At 40.9% G+C, this 27,636-nt stretch overlaps 2 protein-coding genes across 3 annotated transcripts in view; one reads left to right on the forward strand and one right to left on the reverse strand.

The window, feature by feature from the left end:
* The window catches only part of LOC143870245 (reticulon-like protein B16), a 38,642-nt gene extending 11,632 nt beyond the window's left edge, over positions 1–27,010 (reverse strand). Inside the window, exons 1-2 of one of the 2 annotated variants that reach the window (XM_077376591.1) lie at positions 26,832–27,010; positions 25,494–25,654 (exon numbers count right to left, since the gene is read on the reverse strand). In XM_077376591.1, coding sequence (XP_077232706.1) covers positions 25,494–25,650 — 157 coding nt within the window. In that variant the 5' untranslated portion in view covers positions 25,651–25,654; positions 26,832–27,010. Of the gene's footprint in view, positions 1–25,493; positions 25,658–26,831 lie in introns of both variants that reach the window. The other variant, XM_077376590.1, reaches the window with a different exon arrangement.
* LOC143870229 (serine/threonine-protein phosphatase 7 long form homolog) lies at positions 534–4,190 on the forward strand. The gene is made up of 3 exons (XM_077376588.1): positions 534–690; positions 2,275–2,967; positions 3,052–4,190. Exons 2-3 carry the CDS (start codon positions 2,317–2,319, stop codon positions 3,583–3,585), a joined length of 1,185 nt encoding a protein of 394 aa, XP_077232703.1. The 5' UTR covers positions 534–690; positions 2,275–2,316; the 3' UTR covers positions 3,586–4,190.
* Positions 27,011–27,636: the final 626 nt, after the last annotated feature.

The following is a 27,636-nucleotide window of genomic DNA, read 5'->3' on the forward strand; positions in this document are numbered from 1 at the left end:
TCCTGACACTAGTTGGGTTCATCTACATGGATCATTTTCTTCCGTTCTCTCCTATCCAAGGTCATGTTCTCTGTTATGTTCCTAGCCCTCAAGTCTTTCCTCACTGTTTCTACCAAGGAAGCCGGATTCGCACCCGGAGTTGGGGATTCGCGATTCCCCGAATCGCGAATCGGAATCGCAATTCGATTCGATTCCCCGATTCTGGGGAATCCCGAATCCATACTATCGGAATCGCGAATCGTAATTTGGGAATCGCGATTCTGTTTACACCGGAATCGCGATTCGGGAATAGTAAAAACGCGTTTTATGGAAATAAAATCCGCGATTTTTATTCATTTGGATTCGGGAATCACATAATTGGAAATCGCGATTCCCATAAGATCAAATCCGGTCTTTTAGTGATGGGAATCGCGAATCCCAACTTTTGATGTGAAATTACTTATATAGCCTATTTTAACAGTAAGGGTTTTTTTTTTAGTGGGGTTATTTTGGTAATTTCACTTTAAAACCTATAAAAGCTTAAAAAAAACCGTAAAAAACGAAAAAATCAGAAAACCTAAAAATCTAAAATCCCTCTTCTCCTCCTCCTCACAGCCGCCCCTCTCCCCCATTCCTCTCTCGCCGCCGCCCCTCCTCGCCGCGATTCCCGCCGGCAAGAAGAAGAAGAAGAAGAAGAAGAAGGGAGTAAGGGTATGTAACTATGTATATTATTTTTTCTATTTTTTTTATAAATACTAAAAAAAACGGAAGGGTTTGAGAGGGTTTCTGTGTGGATGGTTTCTGTGAGAAACCATTCTCACACAGTTTATGTGAAATGCACAATTATGTTTTTGATTTTGAATTTTTGATTATGGTTTTGATTTTTGATGAGGGCACTCCTCACGGCATGGCCCGCACCACAGGATAATCCAAACCGTGGATTATCATCACGGTTTGGAACTTTGGAGTTTTGATTCTTTTGAATTTTGATAATCCATGATTTTTTATTTTTTGTATTTTTGATAATCACGGCATGGCCCGCACCAGAGGATAATCGAAACCGTCCATTAGATGGGTGGCCTAAAAATATTTTTTTTGCCCCAAAAATCATTTCCATAATTTGATCCTAAGTTCCTAAGTCTATGGATCCGAGTTAAACTGGGTTTTTTTTTCTGAATGGTTTAACTATCTGCAATACTTTATGTTCACAGATTCAAGCAAATCCATTTTATCCCATCTGTACACTCTACTTGCACATTAATTCATTAAATCAGCACCTATCATTTGTGAGGATAATTTAAAGTTAGTTTGAACATTTCATCTTCAACCTGAGGTTGCATCCCAATTTTTTGTGCAAAGTGGATCATGAATTACTGATACGTGTGTTATCTTAGCTTAAGAAATACTGTTATATTATGGGGTATTTACAAGGGATTTATTCTTCATATGTTGTTAATTTTACCTCCTGATTTTTATGGCTAATGTGTAAAGGGTGCTTGTGATTAGAGAAAAGGCTAATATAACTTGGTTTTCTTTATGGCTGTTCTTGTGTCATACTTTGGGAGTGTTGAAGAGGAAAGTGTATTTGAATTGGAACGCCAATAAGGAAAATTTGTGCTGACACATTGATTTAAATGTAGCTATTGTTATGTGACTTGAGATTTAGGTCCCTTTTCTGATTCTTTTATCACAGTTCATGTTGTTTATGTAGCCTCTAATGTAAGAATCAGACAGTAGGAGGAAATGTTCTGAAGGGGTTAGCTTTAACCCTAATCCTAATACCAATTCATTGTTTCTTGGCCCTCTAGAATAGTATCAGCACAATTTTGTTTGATAATTTCACAAGCTTTATCTGCTTCCATAGTGTCATTTTGAAGGGTTATAATTGTTGTAGTCTGTTGATATAAAGATAGTGAAGAAGTTGATGCAAATTGTCGGAGTGTGGTTAAGGGGACATTCATTCCATGAGTAGTGACATGGTGTATGCATCTGCGTGTGAGTGTGTTAGTGACATGGCGTGTGTATATGCGTGTGAGTGTGTGAGTAACATGGTGTGTGTATGTGTGTGTGAGTGTGTGAGTGTATGTTAGTATATATGTGTGTGTGAGTGTGTGAGTTTATATGTGTGTGTGTGTGAATATGTGCTAGAGCTGTGTGGTTCTTTACCTCAATATGGTTTGTATGTGATTGGATTTCTCTTATGTTATGCGTTTACTATCCACTTCATCAAGCTCGAATATTATGCACCTGTTTGAGCTAATAAGATATTGTTTATCATTTGCCATTCGATAATAGTACGAGACTACATAACGAGCCTACGTGGGGCCTTTATGAGTGATGGCGAGCGGAATGGCTGAAGTATCCAACAATGGTTTACTGGCATGGATCAATGGGTTGCATCAAGTGGAAGGAGTTAATCTTGGCACGGTGGGCTTATGCACCTTACGCAATATTGCCACTATCTGTGTCGATTGGGGTTTACTTCGTGCCGCAATTAGTTGTTGGGATCCAGATTCGCATGTGTTTCATTTTGGAATGCAAGAGCTTTGTCCGACTCATGAAGATATTTGCATGATGCTCTGCATTTCTCCAGATGGTCCCATATTCAAGCCTTCCTTTAAGGAAGGCTATGATAAGGCATTGAGCCGTCTGATTGGCGTGCCACAGAAGTCCCTACGTCACTACCGTCAGGCAAGTAGTATCTTCGTGCATAAGCTAGTACAAGTCTTTTCACCAAGTAGAGAACTGGATATGGAGTATCGTCGTTGCCGTGAAAATGCATTAGCATTGTGTGCTTATCTAATGTTTCTCTTTCCGGGCCGATCAGAGTCATCAGACTTGATTCCATTATATTTTGTAGACTTGGTTGATCAAGTTCGCCAAGGTGCAAATCTAGCTCCTACTGTCTTAGCGGAACTTTTTGATAGCCTAGATAGTGCTCGCCGATCTACTGGATCTGACTTCTTGGGAAGTTCCGTCATTCTTTATGTAAGTATTGGATGGTTTATTAAAAATGCTTGAATGATGTACTTGGTTATGGATAATTATTGTTTCTAACTTTTTTTTATTTAGGTTTGGCTAGTGGAGAGATTACGAATTTTGGCTCCACCACCTTTGCCAAGACGAGCCTGGACGAGGAGTTTTAATACTCGGGAGGTGTTTGTTTCATTCGATGATCACGACAGTTGGGCTATATGGCTTAAGGGTCGCGAAAGTAAGGACATTGAGTGGACTCTCCCATGGGCTCCCATTTCCTCTGCAGTCCTCGAGACTTCTGGCCAGAAGTGCGTTCGGATAATGGGTTTCCAGAACAGTTCCTTTTACTTGCCTCTTCGGATCCTCCGACAGTACTTTGGAGCCCAACATCACATAGCGATGATGAATGTTTCGGTACCAGACTCCATTCGCCCTCAATCCTTGAAGAAGATGACAGTGAATGCGATTGATAGAGACTGGAATCGGCGAACCATCGTTGTCGTTCAGAACAACCCCACCCCTGGAGAGGTGAACAACTATTTTTGGGAATGGTATGGGACCGGTGAGGCAAGTGATGCTCCTGAGTCAAGTGCTGCTTCTATGAGCGGTGCTTTTGAATTAGTTGATTGAGTGATTGACTGGTGAGGCACAGTCAAGTGCTGCTTCTATGACTGGTGAGGCAAGGGGGTGATTTATTTGTATTTTGATGATGTATTTTGTTGAATGGATATCAGATCTATGTAATAGTTAATTAGTTGATTACTATTTTGTATTCTCAAATACGGCTTATGTAATGGTAGTTGGATACAAATTCAATGGATTCGACACTGCGCCACGGGAAACCCAACCCTGACCCTACCCCTGCAAAATAGTGAACACCCTCCTCGGGAATTCCCACGTAAGACGGTCTGTTGGATATAAATCCAATGGATTCGACACTGCGCCACGGGAAACCCAACCCTGACCCTACCCCTGCAAAATAGTGAACACCCTCCTCGGGAATTCCCACGTAAGACGGTCTGTTGGATATAAATCCAATGGATTCGACACTGCGCCACGGGAAACCCAACCCTGACCCTACCCCTGCAAAATAGTGAACACCCTCCTCGGGAATTCCCACGTAAGACGGTCTGTTGGATATAAATCCAATGGATTCGACACTGCGCCACGGGAAACCCAACCCTGACCCTACCCCTGCAAAATAGTGAACACCCTCCTCGGGAATTCCCACGTAAGACGGTATGTTGGATATAAATCCAATGGATTCGACACTGCGCCACGGGAAACCCAACCCTGACCCTACCCCTGCAAAATAGTGAACACCCTCCTCGGGAATTCCCACGTAAGACGGTCTGTTGGATATAAATCCAATGGATTCGACACTGCGCCACGGGAAACCCAACCCTGACCCTACCCCTGCAAAATAGTGAACACCCTCCTCGGGAATTCCCACGTAAGACGGTCTGTTGGATATAAATCCAATGGATTCGACACTGCGCCACGGGAAACCCAACCCTGACCCTACCCCTGCAAAATAGTGAACACCCTCCTCGAGAATTCCCACGGAAACCCAACCCTGAGCCTACCGCTGCATACCCTTGCATGCATGCATGTAAGAGTAAGACATTCACAGTAGAAAATATCTATCAGACTATTCTAATATTTTACAATTTGATTTTGTCAGAGGAAATTGAGGAAAGATGGATGAGACTGTCGACCAACAATTTCAAGGCCAAGGTGTAGGTGATGATGACATAGTTTTTGAAGGGGACCTGGAATACAACTATGAGGAAGAATATGTGGAAGAAGATTATGACGAGGACATAGTGTTGACTCCGAACGCAAGGTCAGCGACAATTTTATGGTCACACGTAGTCAAAGGAAAGAAAGCTAGCGAAGGACATGGGGGAACCAAAAAGTGGAAATGTAAGCACTGTAAGAAGGTTTACACTGGGACTTATACAAGGGTGCACGCACACCTTGTGAAAGCACCAAGAGGTCAAGGTCAAGGAATAGCATATTGCAGTGCGGTTGCAAAAGACAAACAATTACAAGAGCACATCAGAAGCCAAGTCCAAAGAGCAGAGAATTTACCTGGGAGACTACCTCTGAAGAAATCACGGTTAGACATGCTTGGCAAGTCTTCCAGCTCCGGTGCGACTTCTTCAAGTAAGGTTGGTGAATCACCACTTGGCAAGTCTTTTAGAGCAAAGGATAGAGACGATGTTAATCATAAAGTGCTGAGATTTTTGGCCGCCAATGGGATTCCCTTTAACGTCCTCCGATCTCCATATTTTCAAGAGATGATAACTGCCGCCAATTGTGTGCCTGGATACAAGTTGCCTTCTTATGAGAAAGCAAGAACAACTTTATTGGACCATGAGAAAGATAATGTAACAAAAGATCTAGGTGTTGTGAGAGAAAAATGGCCTGAACATGGGCTTTCTATTGTCTCTGATGGATGGACAAACGTGAAGAACAAAGCCCTGATCAATGTACTGGCATCGAATATGTTCGGTTCAATGTTTCTCTATGCGCACGACTTCTCTGCCGTGGAGAAATCAGGGAAAAACATTGCAAAGTTTTTGTTGAATGCCATTGAAGAAGTAGGGCCTTTTAATGTTGTGCAAGTGCTGACAGATAATGCAGCCAATTGCAAGCTTGCTGGGACAGAGGTTAATAAAGTTTATCCCCACATATTTTGGTCTCCTTGTGTGGTTCACACATTAAATCTGATATTCAAAGACTTGACCAAGCATAAACACCTAGGTTGGATTGGAGAGACTTACCGTTCCTGCAAGGATGTCGTCAAATATATTACCAATCATTCGCAGGCTCTTGCTATATTTAGAAGCAATTCGAAGTTTGAGTTGCTGAAAGTTGCGAAGACGAGATTTGCAACTCATTATACTACACTTAAGAGACTTCTTGATGTAAGGGAGGCGTTGCAGATGACAGTATTAACAGATGCTTGGAAAGATTGGTTGAATGCTTGCACCGACAAAGTGATGATAGAGAGGGGCGAGATGACAACTACTTGTGTAGTCTCTGATGAATTTTGGACGAACATAAAGTTGGCATTATTAATTACGAAGCCCGTCTATAAAATGATTAAGTTCACTGACCAGGAAGGCTGTCTGATATCAGAAGTGTACGAAGGCATGGACAATATGTTAGGACAAATAAAAGATAACTTGAAAGATGTGCCTGACATGTACAATCATATTCATGGTATTGTGGTGGGACGATGGGGGAAGATGAATGTTCGAATTCATGCCTTGGCTCATGTACTCACTCCAAAATATTATGACCCTGCATATCTCAATATTCCAGCACCAGGCGGTGGTAAACGAGTAACCCCAGGTATGTAATTGTTTCTCATATTGTGAATTTTCATAATGTAATTGTATTTATCTTCATTTATGTTATCGACTGATCGATTATTCAATTTTATTTTCAGATAAAGACCCTGAAATCATGGATGCTGTATATGAAGCCATTATGGATCTCTCCCCTGATGATGAGATGAGTGGTATGATTAGACGCCAGTTATATGATTTCATAGGAAGGGTTGGAAGGTTTTCCAGTAAATTTGCCAGGGACGATGCGAAAGATCCCAATGTGTGTGTCACCAAATGGTGGAACTTTCATGGAAGTCATGTACCAGAGTTACAGTCAGTGGCCATCAAAATTCTCTCACAGCCTATTAGCACATCTTCTGCAGAGAGAGTATGGAGCACGTATAAAGCGTAATCGCTTAAATTCACATCGTGCTGATACTCTTGTGTACATCCACTCAAATCTTCGACTCCTATCCAGGTTTAAAGTTTGTTTCGTTTTTGCATGCAATAATTGTTTTTTATTATTTATGTCAGATTATTTATTTAATTTCGAATCTATTATTTAGATTTAATGCGGCTGCATACAAAGAAGGACAATATAGAAAATGGGACATCAACCCAGAGCTCCCACTTATGGATGACTCCTCTATCAGAATGGAGGATATGCGATGGCAAGATCTCGATGATGATTTCCTTAGACCTTCTACATTTCATGCGTCATCTCAGTCATTACTTTCAAGTCCTTCACTCACTATTCGTGACTTAGATGACAATGACGAAGCTGCAGGATCTGAGACTCCAAGAGTGGGCAGTAGCTCGGAACTTGAAATTGGACGACCATCCAACACTCAAGGTCGTATTACTAGTTTCCTGGGGCGTGGAGAACGTACAAGGGAAGGTACAAAATCTTTAACACTTGCAATTTCCCAGTGAAGATATTAGTCTTATAAATATTAATTCATTTATTTAAACTTTTCATTTACAGAAAGAAGAGGACGAGCTGATCATGCTTATTTGAAGGGAAAGAGAAAAGCCTAACTTTATTTCTTTTTATTTGAAAGTACTGGAGAAATTATGTAATAATTTTGATATTTTGCTTTTTGGAAACTGAATTTTTTGTTTAATGGTGGAGTCCTGGTTCCTGAGGACCTGAACTCCTGGCCTCCTGGCTCCTTAATGAAGAAAAACTGTTATAATTTCAGTATTTGGAGAATCATGTTTATGTTTAATGGTGTATAGTTGAATGCTTAGATTTTGATTTTCAGGTATTTTTCCTTAAATTTTATCTTTTATTAATTTTCTATCGCTCTCCGACGACTCTCCGGCGAATCCCCGGCGATCTCCGGCGACTCCCCGACGAATCCCCGGCGAATCTCCGGCGAATCTCCGGCGATTCCCCGGCGAATCCCCGGCGAAAAATCGAATCCCGCTCCCAGCCATCCCCGGAACCTTCGAATCCCGCTTTCGATTCCCGAATCGAATCCCGAATTCGAATCCCGACCTGGCAACCTTGGTTTCTACCCAAGTTGTTTTCGGTTTGCCCCTACCTCTTTTTACTCCATCAACTTGGCACGAGTCACTTCTTCTCACTAGAGCATCCAAAGGCCTACGTTGGATATGCCCAAACCCTTTTTTTTTTTTTGAAATGGTAAGCCAATTGTATTAAAAAGACAGGGAAGACCGAGGAAGTCTCTCTAAAAAGTACAGAGAGGAAAAAAACAAATCAGAATAAAAATTACAATGATCTCAAGGAGGCAAAAAACCAAACCACTCCAAACCCATCCGCTCAACCCCAGATCTAGCCAAAGAATCCGCCTCACTATTTGCAGAACGACGAACATGGTTGAAGACAATGGAGGAGCCCTCCACTAGATCAGAGATTTCATCAAAAAACGACCAAAATCTCCAAGGTAGGGACCACTGTCCCACGGAGCCACCTGATCACATTCTGTGAGTCCCCCTCTACATTAGTAGTGTTAAGAAGCTCTCTGTCAATCCGTTTAATACCCTGGTGGACCGCCCTGACTTCCGCCTCATTTGAATCACACACCCCAATCGGCCGCGAGAAGGCCCAAATGGTGTCCCCCATATAATCACGACGGAGACCACTAATACCGGCCGGCCCCGGATTTCCCAAGCTCAAACCATCAAAATAGAGTTTCATCAATCGAATCGGTGGAGCTTCCCACTTTTGGAGAACCTGTGGTCGACTCTCTCTGCTGAAGCACACCTCCCTCCAACCCTCCCACAAGTCAAAAGCAAAAACAAAGCGAAACGGTGGTAAGCTTTTCATCTTCTCCTCAGTTGGTGCCACTGCCACCTTTTTACGGATGTCTTCATTTTTAATTCTATCAAACTTTATGTGGCCGCACATCCATCTAAGCATTCGCATCTTCGCTACACTCATCTTGTGCACATGCTGCTTCTTGGTGGCCCAACATTCTAAGCCGTACAACATGGCTGGCCTCATAGTTGTCTTATAAAAGTTTCCCTTCAACTTGGAGACACTAATATATCATGAAAAAAAATTCTTGGCTGCTAGACATGGCCTTCATCTCTATCTCATCCAATTCCATTACCCCTCCACTCTAGGCCTGAACCGACCTAGCTACCAAATGAAAGTGGTAATTGATATTGTAGATCTGCCTTCAGAAAAAAAACATGATTACCTAGAGGGGACATAAGAATGGCCCAAATCCAAGTAGCATTCTTCTTGATACAAGCAATTTCACTTCCCAAAGCCTTCAACTTACAATATTTTTTTGAACAATGACGATTCCATATACAAGCCTGAATACAAAATAAGAGACTGAGGTCTTCAAATACAAGCCAGGGACACAAAAGTAAACCAAGGAAGACAAAAGCAAGAAAAGCAACACCAAAAAAAAAAAAAAAAACTCAACCTCCCAGAGGGAAGAAGTCGAAGAAAGTAATATGGTCTTTGCCTAAACCTTCCTCGCAAACTAATCTGCTTCATTTTGTGGATCTCCCATTATGTCTAGCAACAATCTCAACCTTTCTAAGCAAATAAAAAATCTCCTCAAGTAATCAGTGAATCTCCAGGGATATAACTCCGCTTATCCTTAGGCCACCCAATGATGTTGGAAGTCTTCCTCAATGATGACATGGTCCAACTACTCTTGATGAAAATGACGAAAAGCGTGAAGAAGCACAGGAACATCTGCTTCATTTGAGGTCCTAATGCAAATCGGACCAAAAAAATGCCCATAGAGCTAGTCTCATCAAATCTAAAGAGAACAAACAATAATGGAAGGTGATGCAGGTTGCTTGACGGAAGTGTAATCGTTCTTCAACACAAATTTCATATATGCAATGAAATTCTAGATCCAGCTGGAAATCTTCAAATTTGGATCTGATATGATCTTTTCTCTCTTTTTCTCCATTGAACTCAAAAAAAAATCTACCAGATTTCAAATTGAATGAAAAATAAATGGAAAGTTGCAGGATCTTACTGATCTAATATTTTTTCTTCTTTTCTTCATTTCTTGCAGGAAATAGAAATACAGATCTTGATCTTTGCTTCAAGCGAGGGGACACGGGAGCTCGAATCAAGCACGAAAATTGTCGATGATGGTGTCTTGCATTCAACGAGTGAATACACAGGAGAAATGGAGGATAGTCTAGAATAACTAGCTTGCGAATCCATTATCCCAAGAAGTTCCTCCCGGAAATTCCGGTCTCCTAATCTCAATTTTGCTGTTTCTAAAGATATGTGCACTGGAGAAATAAAGATATATCTCCGGGGAAATCGCTTTTCCATGAAATTCTGGATCAGGTGTGCAAATGTCACAGAAACAATATTCTCACTAGAATTTGTGATGGCAATTTCTGATGAGTGGTTCCAGACGTCATAGTCTAAAACCACCCCAACTCATGCAATCGCGAGATTGGGTGATCACCTGCCATCACACAATAATGAAGGAATTTAAAAACAAATAAAAACATTTTACCAAAAAAAATACTATTAAGATCCCACGAACACATTCTCCTATTACTTTCAAAAGAAATGCGGACTCCAATTAAAAAGCAGAGACCTGACGCACACTTTCTCACCCTCCTTGAGAAGCCTCTAAGAAACCAAGTCCCCTTCCCCCTCCTGTCACATAATAGTCCCTAATACATCTGACTTTGAGGACAACCAACCAAAAAACGATCAGATAGGCATAGGACAATTTAATTACCTAATCAATTATCCTCCCAAAATCTAATCTCTTCCCTCCCCACCCTAACATATCCCCTTATAAAAACTTATCAAATGATTGAAAGTGCACACGACCATGCCCCTAAACCAAGACCTCTAGAAATTTTCCTATACTCCCAAGCCCTCCTAATCACTCTGTAATTATTGATTTTGCACACCACAGAGTGATTCTCTCTTCCTCTAGTCTTTATAGCCATTTCCCTATGAGAGCACTGTTTCTTAACCTCAGATTACCCATTCCCATACTTCTATTCCTTTAGGACTTAGAAACTTTGATCTAACCGATAATATGTTTGAGCCTCTTCCCACTCTCTCTACCTTCCCAAGGAAAATAGTATTGAAGCTTCTCCAATCTCGTAACAATTCCCCCAGGGATTTTGAATAAAAACAGGAAATATACCAAGAGGTTGACAAGAAAAAACTTAACAAGCATGGTTGTCCCTACAAAGTGGAGTGTTGTCAACTTTTATGTCTACTCTCTCAACTATAGGTTGTCCAAAGTGATTTGAGAGTACTTCTAAAACTAAGAAGGCCAAGATAATTTATTGGAAGCTTCTTGAGCTTTGCATACCAAACAATTCACTACGAGCATAAGAGTCTCATTCCCCACCTTCAACGTCGTCGTGCTTTTGCCTAGAAAATCATTTGAACCATCATAACGTGATCAGAAGATTAATAACCTCCCCAGTCTTATCATTACTTAGCAAATTGTAAGTGGAATAATGATGCATTGAAGCTTGAAACCTTTAAAGAAACCCCTACCTTCAGCATGACAAAGCAACTGACAGGAATCTCACCAACAAGTGTAAATAGAAACAACAATAAAGGATCAGCCTCTCTTATTCCTCTCAAACTACAAATGTAACAGATTGGACTTTCATTAATTATAACCAAAAAATAGGAGACTAAATACACTCGTGAATCCAATTCATCAACTCAATCCCAAAACCCATTTTTCGCATGATGTAGTCCCGAAACCCCCAATTCACGGTCATAAGCCTTTTCAAGATCCACCTTGCACATAACATACAATCTATCTACATTCACGAATTCTGGAACCGACAAATTCATTAGCAATGAGTGTCCCATCAAGAACGTGTCAGCCTTCCATGAAAGTAACTTTAAAAGGTAACAAGTGAAAAAAAAACCTCCTCAATTGAGCAAAAATGGATTTAGGAATAATCTTGTATATGCTTCCCACAAGAATAATCAGCTAAAAGACGGCCTAGGGAAAATTAAACAAAGGGAATGGGATTGTTCTAAGGGTGCGTTTGGATTACCGGAATCGGGAATCAGAATTGGTGTCCCATTTCGATTCAGCCAATTATGGCGTTTGGTTAGTTTTACAAAATAGTTCCCACAAGAATAATCAGCTAAAAAGCACCCCACTTGATGACGCTATTCGTTACCCACCCAGAGAAGTGGTATTCTGATTCCAGGAATCAGAATACATACGTGTCGTTCAAGCTTCTCCGGACCATATCTCCACAACTCTCATGATGGAAGGTATCTCTTCTCTACTCTCTCCTCCTCTCCCCTCCTCTCCTCCCCTTTCCGTAAACCTAAAGACACCATCTTTGTCTCCATCGATTCGACTTTCAGAGCACGAATCCTGCAACCATGGCACCTTTATTAGGTGTCATGAGAAGGGATCGAGAACGACATAAGATTTCCTTATTTTATTGGTCCTAGTACTATGCTCCGGCAACCCACATTAGATTCTCTAATTTTATCACACATCTGCAAATTTGGCCTTTGTTTAGATGACTTTGTATTTTGATTTTTGTTTGAAAACTTTACATTTGAGAACAAATGAAAAAGGGATTTATGTAAGTGAATCCCTCTTGCATTATTCATTAAAGAAATCAATGATATTTTTATGTTTATATTGTTATGAAAAGTTCATTGAAAATTTGATTCTGCTGTGGAATTGGCCTGGACCATACCAAACGCTAGAAGCAGAAACACAATTGATTCCCTTATGAATTCCAGTGTCTACCGAAACATTACAATCAGAATCGTCATTCCATTTACATGGGGAATTGTAATAGGATTGGAATGTGATGATGATTCCCATTCCTGATTCTGGCAATCCAAATGCACCCTAAAGGTTTAAGGTTAGTTTAACACCTTGAAAGGGATTTATAGGGCTCATGAATCCATAATAGAATTAAAGCATCAAGGGTAATCAAAGGATCTACATAAGAATTTTTGAACTAAGAAAAGTTACTAAATTTAAGAACTTACCTCGTTGATTGGAGGAGATCCAACCATGGTCTTAAATATCCAATGAAACAGACACGAAATGACAGAACTCTTTCCATTTTCATCCCACGTAACTCGTCAATTCCGTTTTATTTTGACCAAAACGTTCGGTTCCAGTCCGAAAACTAGAACAAATTGATGAGTTTTTTTTTTTCGTTTTGACCAAAATTCCAATCCGTTTCGTTCCATTCGGGTCTGTTTCGACCGAAACAGGGCGAAACACCCTGTTTCGGCCAGAACTTGCTGCTTTTTTAAAAACATACAAAAATCCTCTCAAATGACTAGCTATTGGTTTTTTTACCGTTTTCCCCTTATTTTTTTACTGTTTAAGAGCTGTTTGAAGGGAATTTTTCCTCTTTGTTTCTCCCAAAAAAAAAAAACTCTATATAAAGCCCTCTAAGCCTCCATTTTCTTTACTTCTTATACACACTATCTTTCTCAACACTCTTATCATCTCTACAAATTGATGGGTTTTTTACGTTTCGGCCAAAATTGCAGTTTTTTTAAAAGCATACAAAAATACTTTCAAATGACTAGTTATTGGTTTTTTTACCGTTTACCCCTTATTTTTTTACTGTTTAAGAGCTGTTTGAAGGGAATTTTTCCTCTTTGTTTCTCCCCAAAAAAAAAACTCTATATAAAGCCCTCTAAGCCTCCATTTTCTTCACTTCTTATACACACTATCTTTCTCAACACTCTTATCATCTCTACAAATTGATGGTTTTTTTACATTTCGGCCAAAATTACAGTCCGTTCCGACCAGTTATTTCAGCAGGAACATATGCTCTGTTTGGTTGCCTTTTGTTGAGAAAAATAGCAGGGAATGTAATTCTACTGATCCGCTGAAGGGTGTTTGGTAGGGAATTTAGCAAAATTGGGGAGTTTGACCACCGGGGATGTAGGGCGCTTGTTGGTGACGTGGAACCCTCAAAATTCGCTTAATGAATTTCTCCAAATCGAAGAAAAAAGGGGAGAAATTCTCGGGCAAATCTTATCTTTTGAGTTTTTTTAGGAAATGGCAAATCTTTGGCAAATCTTGGCCAAACCAAACAACATCTTTTAGATTTGCTCTCAATCTCCCCGTTGACTGATTTCCTTTTGATTTGCTTTTAATCTCCCTTTGACTTCTTCTTCTCCAAATCCTCCCAACATCAACCAGCATCCAAACAGAGCAATACTGGTTTTTTAAAAGCTAACAAAAATTCCCTCAAACGGCTAGTTATTGGTTCTTTTTCCGTTTTGTCCTTATTTTTTTACTATTTGAGCTGTTTGAAGGGTATTTTTTGTCTTTGTTTCTCCAGACAAAAAAAAATCTCTATATAAACCCTCTAAGCCCCCACTTTCTCTACTTCTTCTACACACTTTCTCAGCACTATCTTATCATCTCTACTCTAATTCTACTTCATATCTTAGAAAGTTTTTTGTGCAAGTTTCATTTCCAAAGATTAATCTTCAACGTCCAAAGGCTTCTATAATTGTACATACTTTACAAAGGGAGGCTTGGAAGTGGAGGAGCTCTTTCTTCAAAACGGAATACAATAAATACGTAGTTGAGGTACACCGTATACCTTATAGTAACTTTTAGTTGAATTCTTACCAAGATTAATTTTTTGTCTTGAATTATTTTCGATTTATTTTAGTTGTATTTCACTCTTTCCAAATTCTAATTAGATTTTAAATTACATTCAAAACATAGTACGATGTAATTTGTAATATTCTAAGCATTTTGTATGATTAATTTTTCTTAATTTGATTGATATACTGCAATAAATTTGACGTTTTAAGTAATAAAATGTATTTTTTAAAAATTTGGATGGTATAATGATTTATAATATTATTCTAACAATTTTCTATTTTGTTGATATTTTTTTATTTTTAACTTTTAAAAAAATTTATCCGGTCATAGTGTCTTTTCTTAAATGAATTACCGAAACATTCTGTTCCACTGACCAAAATGAATCGGCGACCGAAACGGAATTGACAACTTAGATCCACACCGAAACGATACCAACTCAACTCAACTCAACAAAGCCTTTGTCCCAAACTAGTTGGGGTTGGCTAAATGAATACTTTAGAAAAATTTCATGAAGAAGGTGAAAGGAATCTACCCGGCTCTAATCTCGTTTCTAGTTGGGTTCTTTACGTGGATCATTTTCTTCCATTCTATCCTATCCAAGGTCATGTTCTCTGTTATGTTCCTAGCTATCAAGTCTGTTAGAATAAGCTTATGTAGCCTAAGGGCATTATAGTCTTTTCATATTCTTTTCATAATAAATATATATATGTGTGTTGTAGGGCAAGGAGGCTAACACACAATATTTCATTTTCAAATCTCTCTGTTAACATGGTATCAGAGCCCTAGGGTTTCTCGATGCCCTAGGAACCTCCATTGAAGACCTCTTGTCTTCCTTCATTGAAGCTCATGCCCATGCCCATGCCCTAACTTCTTCTTCTTTCTTTTCTTTTCTTTTTTTTTCTCTTTCTTCCTCCATCTTCACCGGTTGCCCTCCCTGGGAAACCCAACTTTCCCTGTTTGCCCCCCTGGAAAACCCAACTCTTCACTGGTTGCCCCCATGGGCGCCCCCCCTGGAAACCCAACTTTCCCTGTTTGCCCCCCTGGAAAACCCAACTCTTCACTGGTTGCCCCCATGGTGCCCCCCCTGGAAACCTAACTTTCCCTGTTTGCCCCCCCTGGAAAACCCAACTCGTCACTGGTTGCCCCCATGGGCGCCCCCTGGAAACCCAACTTTCCCTGTTTGCCCCCCCTGAAAAACTCAACTCTTCACTGGTTACCCCCACTGGAAAACCCAACTTTCCCTGTTTTGCCCCCCCTGGACAAACCCAATTCTCCCTGTTTGCCCCCCTGTGCGCCCCCTGGAAAACCCTACTCTTCCCTGTTTGCCCCCCCTGCGCGTTCTCCCTTCTTCTTTTGTAACATCTTTCCCAATCTTCTTTGACCTATAAGGATAGTGTTCTTCTCTTCTAGCTGTCGGGTGTTCATGCCCTAAATCTTCCCGTTACATTTCTCACCTTTTTGGTCGCGGCTCCGCTTTGTTACATTTTTCTTTGCTTCCTACTTGATGACTTAAGCTTTGTCTCTATGATTCGTTGTAGTTCCACAAGTATGAGGCTTCGTACTTGTTTTTTCGGGGTCCTTCCGGTAGATGTTTGTGGTTTTTCCTTCTGATTGTTTATTTTTTGTGGTGATTTGCTTGCCTATATTAGGCTGCCCTTTTCTGTGGGTGTCTGTGATTGTTGTGGTGTGTCTTGTCTGGTCTGCTTCACCCACATCGCATTTGAGTTTAGGTGTTTATTATGGCCTTGCCATCAGCTTCTTCCTCCGGTTCATTTCCGGTGTCGGTTACCTCTATGACATCCATTAAATTGGATGGTGCTAATTACCCTGCCTGGAGTCATTCTATTCACCTCTATTTGCGAGGTCAGGGCAAGTTACGTTTCATCACGACGGATCCTCCGGATCCGAAAGATGTTGGGTATGATAAGTGGAGTCAGGAGGATGCCCAGCTTTAGTCTCTTCTCTGTCAGAGTATGGAACCAAAGATTGCGAGCCACATGCTATTTCTGGATACATCACGGGCAATCTGGTTGCGTGCTGAGAGCCTGAGACACTCTATTCTGGCAGCAACAATCTCACGCGGATTACTGATGTTTACAGTGACTTCTTTTGTATCTCGCGTGGAGATAAGACTGTCGCTGAGTACTATTCGGATTTTGTTGGTCTTTGTGAGCAGATTGATATTTATCATCCCCCATCCACCGACCTTAAGGTCTTGGCTCAACAGAAGAATGAGCTCCGTACTACTCGGTTTTTGGATGGCTTAAGGCCTGAGTTTGTCCATCTTCGACAGCAGATCCTTGGGTTAGGCACGCTCCCATCTTTGGATGAGATCTTTTCTCGCGTTCAACGCGCTCTACGTCTCGATCCGGCTATCTCTGTTGCTGGTGACCAGTCCGCCTTTGCTGCCCAGTCTGGTTCCTTTCAGGGCACTCGTGCTAGGGGTCGTGGTCACAGTCGTTGCGGACAAGGCCGTGGCTTTGGCAGAGATTCAGGGGGAGGCCGTACTTATGGGGGTCGTGGCTCACATTATTGCAATCATTGTGACATGGAGGGTTACACTATTGATTTCTGTTACAATCTCCAACCCGAGCTGCGTCCCGCTCAAGCCGCCCACTTCGCTTCTAAGACACCTGCTGCACCTACTCCTGCTCCCTCAGGCACCATGCTCGTCTCTCGGACTGAGTATGAGTCACTTTTGCGCATACAGGAGAAAGGGAAACAACCGGCTGCTCAACTTGCCACAAAAGGTAGCAACCCATCTTGCTCCCTTAGCCACTCCGCTTCCTGGCTTATTGATTCTGGTGCCTCTCATCATATGACCGGTAACAGTACACTTCTTAGTTTCTTTACTTCTTGTGCTCCTACTAAGATGGTCACCTTGGCCAGTGGGACTCGATATCCTATTTCAGGCACTGGGACTGTTACAGCCACATCCCACTTATCCTTATCATCTGTACTCTATGTTCCTACTTTTCCTTGCAATCTTCTTTCTGTTAGTCAGCTTACTAATCGCCTTAATTGTTCAGTAACATTCTTTCCGTCTTATTGTGTTTTTCAGGACCTTGCAATTGGGAAGACGATTGGCTCCGGGCATGAGACAGATAGCCTATACCTGGATGATGCTATCACTCCCACGGCATTTAGTACCTCAGCAGATTCCTTTATGTGGCACTGCCGGCTCGGTCATCCTTCTCTTAAGCGTCTGCAGCGTTCTTCAGTTGTTTCTGGTGTTATTAGTCATTTTCATTGTGAGTCCTGTCAGTATGGAAAACACCATCGTGTTTCCTACCCGTCTCGTTCTGTTAGTCGTGTCAGTAGTCCTTTTGAGTTAGTGCATTCTGATGTTTGGGGTCCATGTTGTACTCCTTCTATGTTTGGTGGGAAGTACTTTGTTATTTTTGTTGATGATTTTTCCAGGATGACCTGGCTTTATATAATAAAGGATCGTTCTGAGGTGTTTTCTACATTTTGTTTATTTTATGCTGAAATTTCAAACCAATACTCATGTTCCCTTAAATGTTTACGTACTGAAAATGCCCGTGAGTATTTTTCTGAACGGCACGGTTTTCAGGAGTTTCTTTCTAGTCGTGGAATTATTCATCAGTCGTTTTGTGCCCACACTTCACAACAGAATGGTGTTGCCGAGCGGAAAATACGGTATCTTGTAGATATAGCTCGCACCATTCTGTATCAGATGCATGTTCCCAAATCTTTTTGGGCTGACGCTATGCTTACAGCCTGCTTTCTGGCTAATCGTCTACCATCTTCAGTTCTTAGCAATCGGTCCCCTTTTTCGGTGTTACACCCTTCTGGGGATCAGCTTTTGTTACCTCCCAAGGTGTTTGGGTGTGTTTGCTTTGATCAGGATCTCACCCCAAGACTTGATAAATTGGCCCCAAGGGCAATCAAGTGTGTTTTCCTGGGTTATTCACGAACCCAGAAGGGTTATCGATGCTACAATCCTCAGCTTCGCCACAAATTTATTAGTGCTGATGTCTCCTTTTTTTAGGATAGTCCCTACTTTCCTGCTTCCTCTTCTTTACCGGTATCTCCTCCTCCGTTGCCATTGCCGGTTCCGGTTCCCAGTTTGCCACCGGATCCGGTTCAGCGTCCCTTCCAGGTATATACTCGCAAGCGTTTTACTACTTCAGTTGAGCCTTCATGCCCTGCCATCTCTTCTCAGCAAGCGGGTCCTTTACCCTCATCCTCTGATGATGCTAGTCAGGTTGATGAATCTCTTGATGCCCCCATTGCGAGCTGTGCTCATTCTCGTACCACTCATCACCCTATTTCTGATGCGGTAAGTTATGCTCGGTTTTCTCCTTCGTATACCGCATTTATATCATCTTTGTCATCGGTTTCTATTCCCCGCTCTGCTCAAGAGGCTATGCTTGATTCGGGATGGCGAGCAACTATGGAGGCTGAGATGGATGCTTTGGCCAAAAACCAGACATTGCAGTTGGCTTCCCTTCCTCCTGGTGCTCAGGTAGTCGGATGTAAGTGGGTGTTCACCGTCAAATACCTACCTGATGGCTCTGTTGAGAGGTTAAAAGCCCGTCTTGTTGCCAAGGGCTTTACTCAGACTTATGGGATTGATTATGTTGAGACATTCTCTTCAGTGGCAAAGATTCCATCCATCCGTGTATTGATTTCTTTGGCCGTGAATCAGTTTTAGCCACTATATCAGTTGGATATCAAGAATGCGTTCCTCCATGGTGATTTGCAGGAGGAGGTGTATTTGGAGCAACCACCAGGGTTTGTTGCTCGGGGGGAGTTGCAGCATACCGTCTGTAAGCTTAGAAAGGCGATTTATGGTTTTAAACAGTCTCCCCGTGCTTGGTTTGGGAGATTCAGTGAGGCCATCCTACGATTTGGTATGAAACAATGTGCTGTAGACCATTCTGTGTTCAGCTCTCGAAGCAAGGATGGTTTGATTCTCCCGGTTGTATATGTTGATGATATTGTTATTACAGGGAATGACAAAGCAGGAATACAACGCCTCAAAGATTTCCTTCAGAATGAATTCAGCACAAAAGACCTTGGTGTTCTGAGATACTTCTTAGGCATTGAAGTGGCACATTCACAAAGGGGGCTATCTTTGTCCCAAAGGAAGTATGCTCTTGATATTTTGGAAGAAACAGGTCTTCTGGGGGCAAAACCTACACAGACTCCTATGAATCTGAATGTCAAGCTTTCACCTGATCAGGGGGAGCCACTAGAAGATCCTGGTCGATACAGACGGTTAGTAGGACGGTTGATCTATCTCACAGTCACTCGTCCGAACATTGCATATGTTGTTGGTGTGGTTAGCCAGTATATGAGTGCGCCTCAGACATCACATTGGTCAGCTGTGATTCAGATAGTGAAGTATCTGAAGAAAGCTCCCAGGAAAGGTCTTCTCTTCAGGAAGCATAACCATTTGAGGATTGAGGGATACTCTGATGCAGACTGGGCCGGATCTCCTGCTGACCGGCGATCTACTAATGGCTATTGTACCTTCATAGGTGGAAATCTAGTATCTTGGAAGAGTAAGAAGCAGGACGTTGTGTCACGATCCAGTGCAGAAGCAGAATACAAGGTCATGGCTTACACAAGCTGTGAATTAATTTGGCTACGGTCGTTTATGTCAGAGATTGGATTCTCATACTCCTCACCTGCATCCCTCTACTGTGACAACAAGTCAGCCATTCACATAGCTATGAATCCGGTATTTCACGAACGAACTAAGCATATAGAAGTGGATTATCACTTTATTCGTCACAGGATTCAGACAGGCCAAATTCAAACCGAGTTCACTCGAACGAATGATCATATTGCAGACATGTTTACCAAGCCGTTGAATGGAGTTCGATTGAGTGATTTATGTAACAAGCTGGGCATGTATGACATTCATACTCCAGCTTGAGGGGGAGTGTTAGAATGAGCTTATGCAGCCTAAGGGCATTATAGTCTTTTCATAATAAATATATATGTGTGTGTTAGGGAAAGGAGGCTAACACACAATATTTCATTCTCAAATCTCTCTGTTAACTAAGTCTTTCCTCACTGCTTCTACCCAAGTTGTTTTCGGTCTACCCCTACCTCTTTTTACTCCATCAATTTGGCACGAGTCGCCTCTTCTCACCAGAGCATACAAAGGCCTACGTTAGATATGTCCAAACCATCTTAAGCGGTGCTCTCTCATCTTCTCCTCAATTGGTGTCACCCCTACCTTTTTACGAATGTCTTCATTTTGAATTCTATCTAACCTTGTGCGGCCACACATCCATCTAAGCATTCGCATCTCCGCTACACTCATCTTATGCACATGCTGCTTCTAGGAATCCACCGAAACAATACCAACATCAAAAAATCGAAACGAAACCAAAATCGTAAGTGCATTATTGGTATAATATTAGTATGTGCTGCATAATTATATTTATGTCTTATTCAAAAAAATTATATTTATATGAATTGCATGTGAAATGTGGTGTATGTACTATGTATAACAATTTATATGAATTAGATGTGAAATGTGGTGTTCGACAATGAATGTCACTAGGTGTTCGATGTTGGGTTAAGCCTCCCTCCCACCCTTTCATAACAACAAGACACTAAAACCCATTTATCTTTCACCAACCTATAAAGACTGGGAAAAGTTTCATACAAAGGATTACCGATCCAAAAATCATCCCCAAACCCACAAATCACAACATCATGGGGTATCTGAATTGCATCTTCAAACAAACCCATTGAATAGTCAATTTTTCTAATTGGGTTAAGCCATACCTTAATCAAATTAAGGCCAATACGGATACCCTCCTTACAAATTATGGTAGACACTTTAGTGGGATTTTCATAGTCATGATGGATCTCCTATCACTATTGTTTTCTTATCAATCAAAGTCAGACCCAATCTACTTACTTGAGGTGACAACCTTCTTTTCTCTTAAGCAAGCTCAGAGGAGAAATAGTCACAACCTTTTATTTGAATCAGATTCTCTCACTGCATCCAACTGTATACCAAGAGATTGTTTATGATTAACGTGAGTGAAATTCAGAGTACCTTGAGAAAGTGACAAAGAGAAACAATCACAAAGAGAAGCAATCCCAAATTCAGAGATTGTTTATTTATATCTTATACCTATGTAGGTACTATCAAGCTTGGTAAACACACTTCATATTTTTCATATATGAAGTTTGTGGTTCATGCAAAAAAGTTACACAGCACCCTTACTATTTCCTAATGGTCTAGCATGGCAGAGCTTTGTGTTCACCTCCACGGCGTTCAAGCAGTCCCAAATTGAATCCAAGCAATTCAAGAATCACCTACTGAAAAAAAAAAAAAAAACATTACTTTCTAGCTTTCTTTTTTTCATTTCTATTTTCTTTTTTGAATGTTTCATTACTTTCTACTTTCTACTTTCCTTTTGTTTTTTTTCAATGGCAACACTTTCTACTTTATACTGTTAAAGGAACATGTTGAGAAAATCCGCCGGGCAATCCAATCCGACCGTGCACAAATTTAACGAAAAGTAAAATAAACCAAGCCACAAGATGAACACCAAGATTTTACGTGGTTCGGCCAAGCCTACTCCACGGGCGAGAAACACGATCTTCCACTATGAGAAAACAATATGCAAGGATTACAATGGATTTAACCCAAAACCCAAAACCCGCAACCATTTCCTCGCTTCTCAAACCAAGATCGTACACAAGAGATAACCCGAGAGATAAACCCGAAAAAGAACCGAAGAGAAAACCCCGAGAAGAAATCCGAGAAGAAAAATCTCTCCTCCCTTTCTCTTTCTTCCTTTCTCTCTCTTTTTCTCACTCTCCCTCTCTCCCTTAAGGTAGTCGAACACACACCCCAAGCTTCCACTCTTGCCGTTGCACTTTTTACAACTCACCCAAGCTAAAGAGAATACCGTTTCTTTTCTATATTCCAAGTTTACATAAAAACCTAGAAGGCAATTTCTAATTTTGTATCCTTGCCTTCCCACCCAAGCCACCCACAGTGGGTGGGAAATAAGGCAACTTTCCCAACAATCTCCAGCTTCGCTTATTTCCCAGCCACCTAAAGATTTTTCGTTGATGTCTCCACTGGTCCGCCATCGCCACAAACCACCATTGGCCTTCTGAAGTACCAGCTACACACCCTCGAATCACCTTGGTTCTGACTCCTCCCGATGCGATCAACACGGCCAATGCACATGTGTAGCTGCCAACCCGTTGACTCACCTAGTCAACCTTGGATAGGGATCTCGATCCATCCTCCCCAAACCAGGTACTGTCACCTTCTCACCATCGTCTGCAATCTGGAAACCCATCTCTGCACCAACTGCAAAAGAGACCCTACGTGTGCGCACACAATTACCATGTTTCCAACTAGCCATCGAGATCTTAGGAACACTAGTCACCGTGTCCCCGACGAGACGATACAACTCGCCACACTTCTCTCCTTTCATCAGAACCATACAGCCGCATGTGATTTTCATGGCTCCACCTGCAGCTGAAAACCTGCAACCTCTGGAGTCCAACCGGCCAAGAGACACTAGATTCCTTCGCATCTTTGGGACATACGCCACACCACCCAACGTACGAACCACTCTATCAAACACTTTGATCTTTATCATTCCAACTCCCGTGACATCACAAGTAAACCCATCACCTAAGGACACTACACCCGCCCTTATATCCTGGAACGTATTAAAATATTCTCTCCTAGAGCATACATGACAGAGCACCCTGAATCTAAAATCCACTCATCATGAGGAGAAGTGTGATTACCCATGGAGACTGTGAGAACATCTCCAAACTCTTCGCCATGTTCATCCGTTACAGCCACCACAGCATTCATAGCACCATTGTCCGCTTGGTCAGCTCGCTTCGGACAATCCCTCTTGATGTGGCCATATTCCCTACAACGGTAACACTGCACCCTTTCCGCCGATCCTGGATCTTGACCTGACTTTTCCTGATCCCCTGTCAGACGACCTTCCTCTTTGATTCCCACCATGAACAACCAACCCCTGCTCTTCATTTCTACCAAGAACAGGTTTCTTTCGCATCTCATTCGATAAGAGCGACGCCGTGACTTCCTCTAACTTTATTGTATCCTTACCATACAACAAAGTCGTCACCAGGTTGTCATACGAATCAGGAAGCGAAGTAAGAAGCAAAAGGGTCTTGTTTTCTTCTTTCAACTTTTCGTCAACCTTGTGGAGTTGATCCACAAGCCCGTTGAACACGGTAATGTGTTCCAGAAGATCTCCACCTTCCTGCATCTTCAGCCCGTACAGTTGCCACTTCAGATACAACCGGTTGGCCAAGCTTTTTGACATATAAAGCTTTTCCATCTTATCCCATAACTTAGGCGCATCTTCTTCTTCCATAACGCTATCTGTCAGACATAGTTGAATCGTGCTGACCGCCTTCGACTCAATGTCTTCCCACTCGGCATCCGTCATCTTCTCCGGCTTCCCATCATTTCCCTTCAACGCCTTAGCCAAGCCCTACTGAACTAGGATGTCCTTCACCCTCATCTGCCATAGAGTGAAACTGTCATTTCCGTCAAATCTGTCGATGTTAAACTGAGTAGAACTTGATTTTACCGTCACCTCAGATTACTCCGAACTTCACGGTGTAGCTCTCCACCTCGAACGAGAATCTTTCTAGGACAATCTTTCTACTCCCAAAAAATCGCTCTAACCGCGATCCAACCACAACACCCACGATCACTCCACCCGCCCTCGACGATCGCTCCACCTGAGCTCTGATACCACTTGTTGAGAAAATTCGCCGGGCAAACCAATCCGACCGTGCACAAATTTAACGAAAAAGTAAAATAAACCAAGCCACAAGATGAACACCAAGATTTTACATGGTTCGGCCAAGCCTACTCCACCGGCGAGAAACACGATCTTCCACTATGAGAAAACAATATACAAGGATTACAATAGATTTAACCCAAAACCCGCAACCCTTTCCTCGCTCTCAAACCAAGATGGTACACAAGAAATACCCAAGAGATAAACCCGAAAAAGAACCCAAGAGAAAACCCCGAGAAGAAATCCGAGAAGAAAAATCTCCTCCCTTTCTCTTTTTCCCTTTCTCTTTCTCCCTTTCTCTCTCTTTTTCTCACTCTCCCTCTCTCCCTTAAGGTAGTCGAACACACACCCCAAGCTTCCACTCTTGCCGTTGCACTTTTTGCAACTCACCCCAAGCTGTCTCTTTTCTATATTCCAAGTTTACATAAAAACCTAGAAGGCAATTTCTAATTTTGTATCCTTGCCTTCCCACCCACGGTGGGTGGGAAATAAGGCAACTTTCCCAACAGAACAAAATATTAACATGTATCACTCTAGTTTGTCAAAAGGCAAACACTATGTTACCTGGAAAGCGGTTTGTTCCGGTACGTGGTACGGGAACGGGTACGGGGTACGATGGTAGCCCGGTACGCGGTACGATGAGGGCATATATATATATACAAGAATGTCATTCCATAGTACACACTACATACATTTAATATACAAAATATAATAACCTCGTGTATGTCACACATTTTTTCAAAAAGAAAGTTCCCGTTGGAATATACGAATATCCTTCCATAGTCTATACTACATCTATTTAATAAAAAATTTTAAAAAAAACCTCATGTATGCCCTACATATTTTTTTCAAAAATAAAGCTCTAGTTCCAATTCAACCCAAAATATATAAAATTTGTAGCTCTCTCTCCATCTCTCTCTTAGTCTATATGCATCTCTCTCTTTCTCTCCCGCAGGTCGCCGCGGTTCATCATTTTTTGGCGATCCGGGTCGCTAGCGAACCACGTTTGGGATCGTGCGACCTCGGATCGCGGATCGAAGGGCGGAGGACGAATTCGGTAATAATGTCCTTTCCCCAACATCTTGTTGAAAAAAGATGTCACAAAATTCAATTTTATAATAAATCTTTGATTTCGTTAACATAGAACGGATCATCCTTTCAGCTAGTCTGAATCAGATATATGATAGAAATTCAGCCTTGTTCGTTCTTTTTCCTTTCCTTTTAAATGATATACCAACAACTGATAAAATTCAGTTCAATTCCTATTTCAAACCTCCAACCCTCAAAGAAATCAAAAGATAACCAAAAAGCATGAAGTTTACCTTTTCCTCCTCCCAATATCTGGCACATCGACCTTTGGCGATTGAACAAACGATAAACTGAGCCAACAGGTGCTGAAGAACTGGAATTCTCAAGCATTCTATCTTTCCTTGCATTACCACTAGCCTCAACGTTAGATGTATCTTGTGGGTTTTCCATCTATCTACTGTCAAAACAATGCAAAAGAACCCAATCAAAATGCCACAAAAGTCCAAGAAAAACTAGAAATACTTCCATCACATATTGCATTGATGTAAGAACAGATGCCAAAATCAATATAGAAAGTAAAAAATAAAAAATAAATAAAATAAAAGAAATTAACTCAGTTGTCCAAAGAAATCCATAATTAAATGAGTATTTTACCACAACAGTTTTAAAAAAAACACTTATGTTCCAAAGGTCCATGATCACAGTAGGGTCCTCGACAATCCTAAAATCTCATTTTCTAATCTTCTCAATCGTAAGCAAAACCATTTCATCAGCCTTTTTTCAAATGTATAGGCATTTACTTATGAAATTATCCTATTTAACATTAAAAACCAAAGAAATATGCCTCTAAAGAAGCCTAGTGCAAGAAAAATTGGGAATAGAGAATTTTTTTTTTCCAGAATTTCCTACTTTTCCATTATTTGATTACACATGGAAAAAAATAATTTGAACCAGCATGATTCAAGTTTTATTTAGAGGGACCTTCAATTAATAATGGTATCCCTCTAAAATCTCTAAATAATCCAAAAAATATTAAGTGTTTATGCAATTTTTCAAGTCTTAATACAGTCTCCATTATGAGAGAGAGAGAGAGAGAGAGAGAGAGAGAGAGAGAGAGAGAGAGAGAGAGAGAGATGTTTGGATTGCTAGAAAAGCCTTTCTGATGGAAAAAAAATTTGGGAATTTTTTTTTCTTTCAACTATTTTGAGGAAAATGATATGATTATAGCTAATTTAGTGGAATATTATCATAAATTTAAGGTCTCTCTTAAGTGAGAATTGAATGAGGTCGGTGCAAGTTATATTTTTTGTGGGTGTGCAAGAAAAAAAAAAGTAGGAAATTTTACAAATATTTTCCTTTTCTAACTTTTCCTGAAAATTCCTGCAATCCAAACAGGACCTAAATTTCGAGAAAAAAACTGAATTTTCTTTCATTTCTGGCGAAAGAGGAGGCGTTGAGCAGATCTCACATGAGATAAGCCGATAATAAACTCATGATCACAGGCTTTTTCTACTGAAAAAAGAAAAAAAAGAAACCTAGATCTCGAAAAAAAAAAAAAAAAACTGGATTTTCGTTCAATAAATGTATTGATAAAAAATAAATAAATAAGTAAACCTTTAGAAGAGACAGACCTTCACGATTCAGAGCTTCTTTTCCGCCATTTTTTTTTCAGAGAGATGAACTTTAATAATCGAGGATTTTGCGAGGAAGAAATACGAAGATGAAGAAGTAGAGGGAAAAACTATTATTCTTTTCCACCGTCCATTTTGGGGTATCGGCTGTTGGATGGTTAAGATCGTTTCGTTTTTCATTTTTTTATGTTACGAAGTTTTTAGTTATTATTTGAATCCACGTGATACACATTAAGCGGCCTAATTGGAAGTTTGGAACCAAAATAAATCCCTTTTTTTTCCACATATTATATAGCATATAAAAGTTTTTTTTTAATATAATAGAAACTCCCTGGAGTAGATAACTTATCTACTCACTAGCTTAAAATAAAAGTTGGGGCCATATTGTTTGGGTGATCCAAAGCATTCATTTAATGGGCCCCACATAGATAGGGTGTGCCCATAAAATCAGCTCGATAGGATCATCCTAACCCTATGAACTGTGGATGCAAAAATGTACGTGTATAAACCCGCACAAATCTATCCATTTTTTGCCTCCATAGTTCATAGGGTTAGGATGATCCTATCGAGCTAATTTTTTGGGCACACCCTATCTATATGCGGGCCCATCAAATGAATGTTTTGGATCACCCAAACAATGTAGCCCCAACTACTATTTTAAGCTAGGGAGTAGATAAGCTATCTACTCCATGGAGTACCTACTCTTCTCTCTATTATAAAATATATATCACAATAAAAAAGAGTTTACTTTGCCTACAAAAAAAAGGGAGATGATATATCCGCCCCTTTTGATCACCAGGAACAC

Source organism: Tasmannia lanceolata, unplaced genomic scaffold, assembly GCF_043159265.1.
Source record: "Tasmannia lanceolata isolate RefF3 unplaced genomic scaffold, GAP_Taslan_0.1 ptg000002l, whole genome shotgun sequence".
Lineage (NCBI taxonomy): Eukaryota > Viridiplantae > Streptophyta > Magnoliopsida > Canellales > Winteraceae > Tasmannia > Tasmannia lanceolata.

Coding starts and splice junctions, on each gene's coding strand:
- LOC143870229 (XM_077376588.1), top strand. CDS start 2,317: ATGGCGAGCGGAATGGCTGAAGTATCCAACAATGGTTTACTGGCATGG. Junction 2,968..3,051: donor GAAGTTCCGTCATTCTTTAT/GTAAGTATTGGA, acceptor TTTTTTATTTAG/GTTTGGCTAGTGGAGAGATT.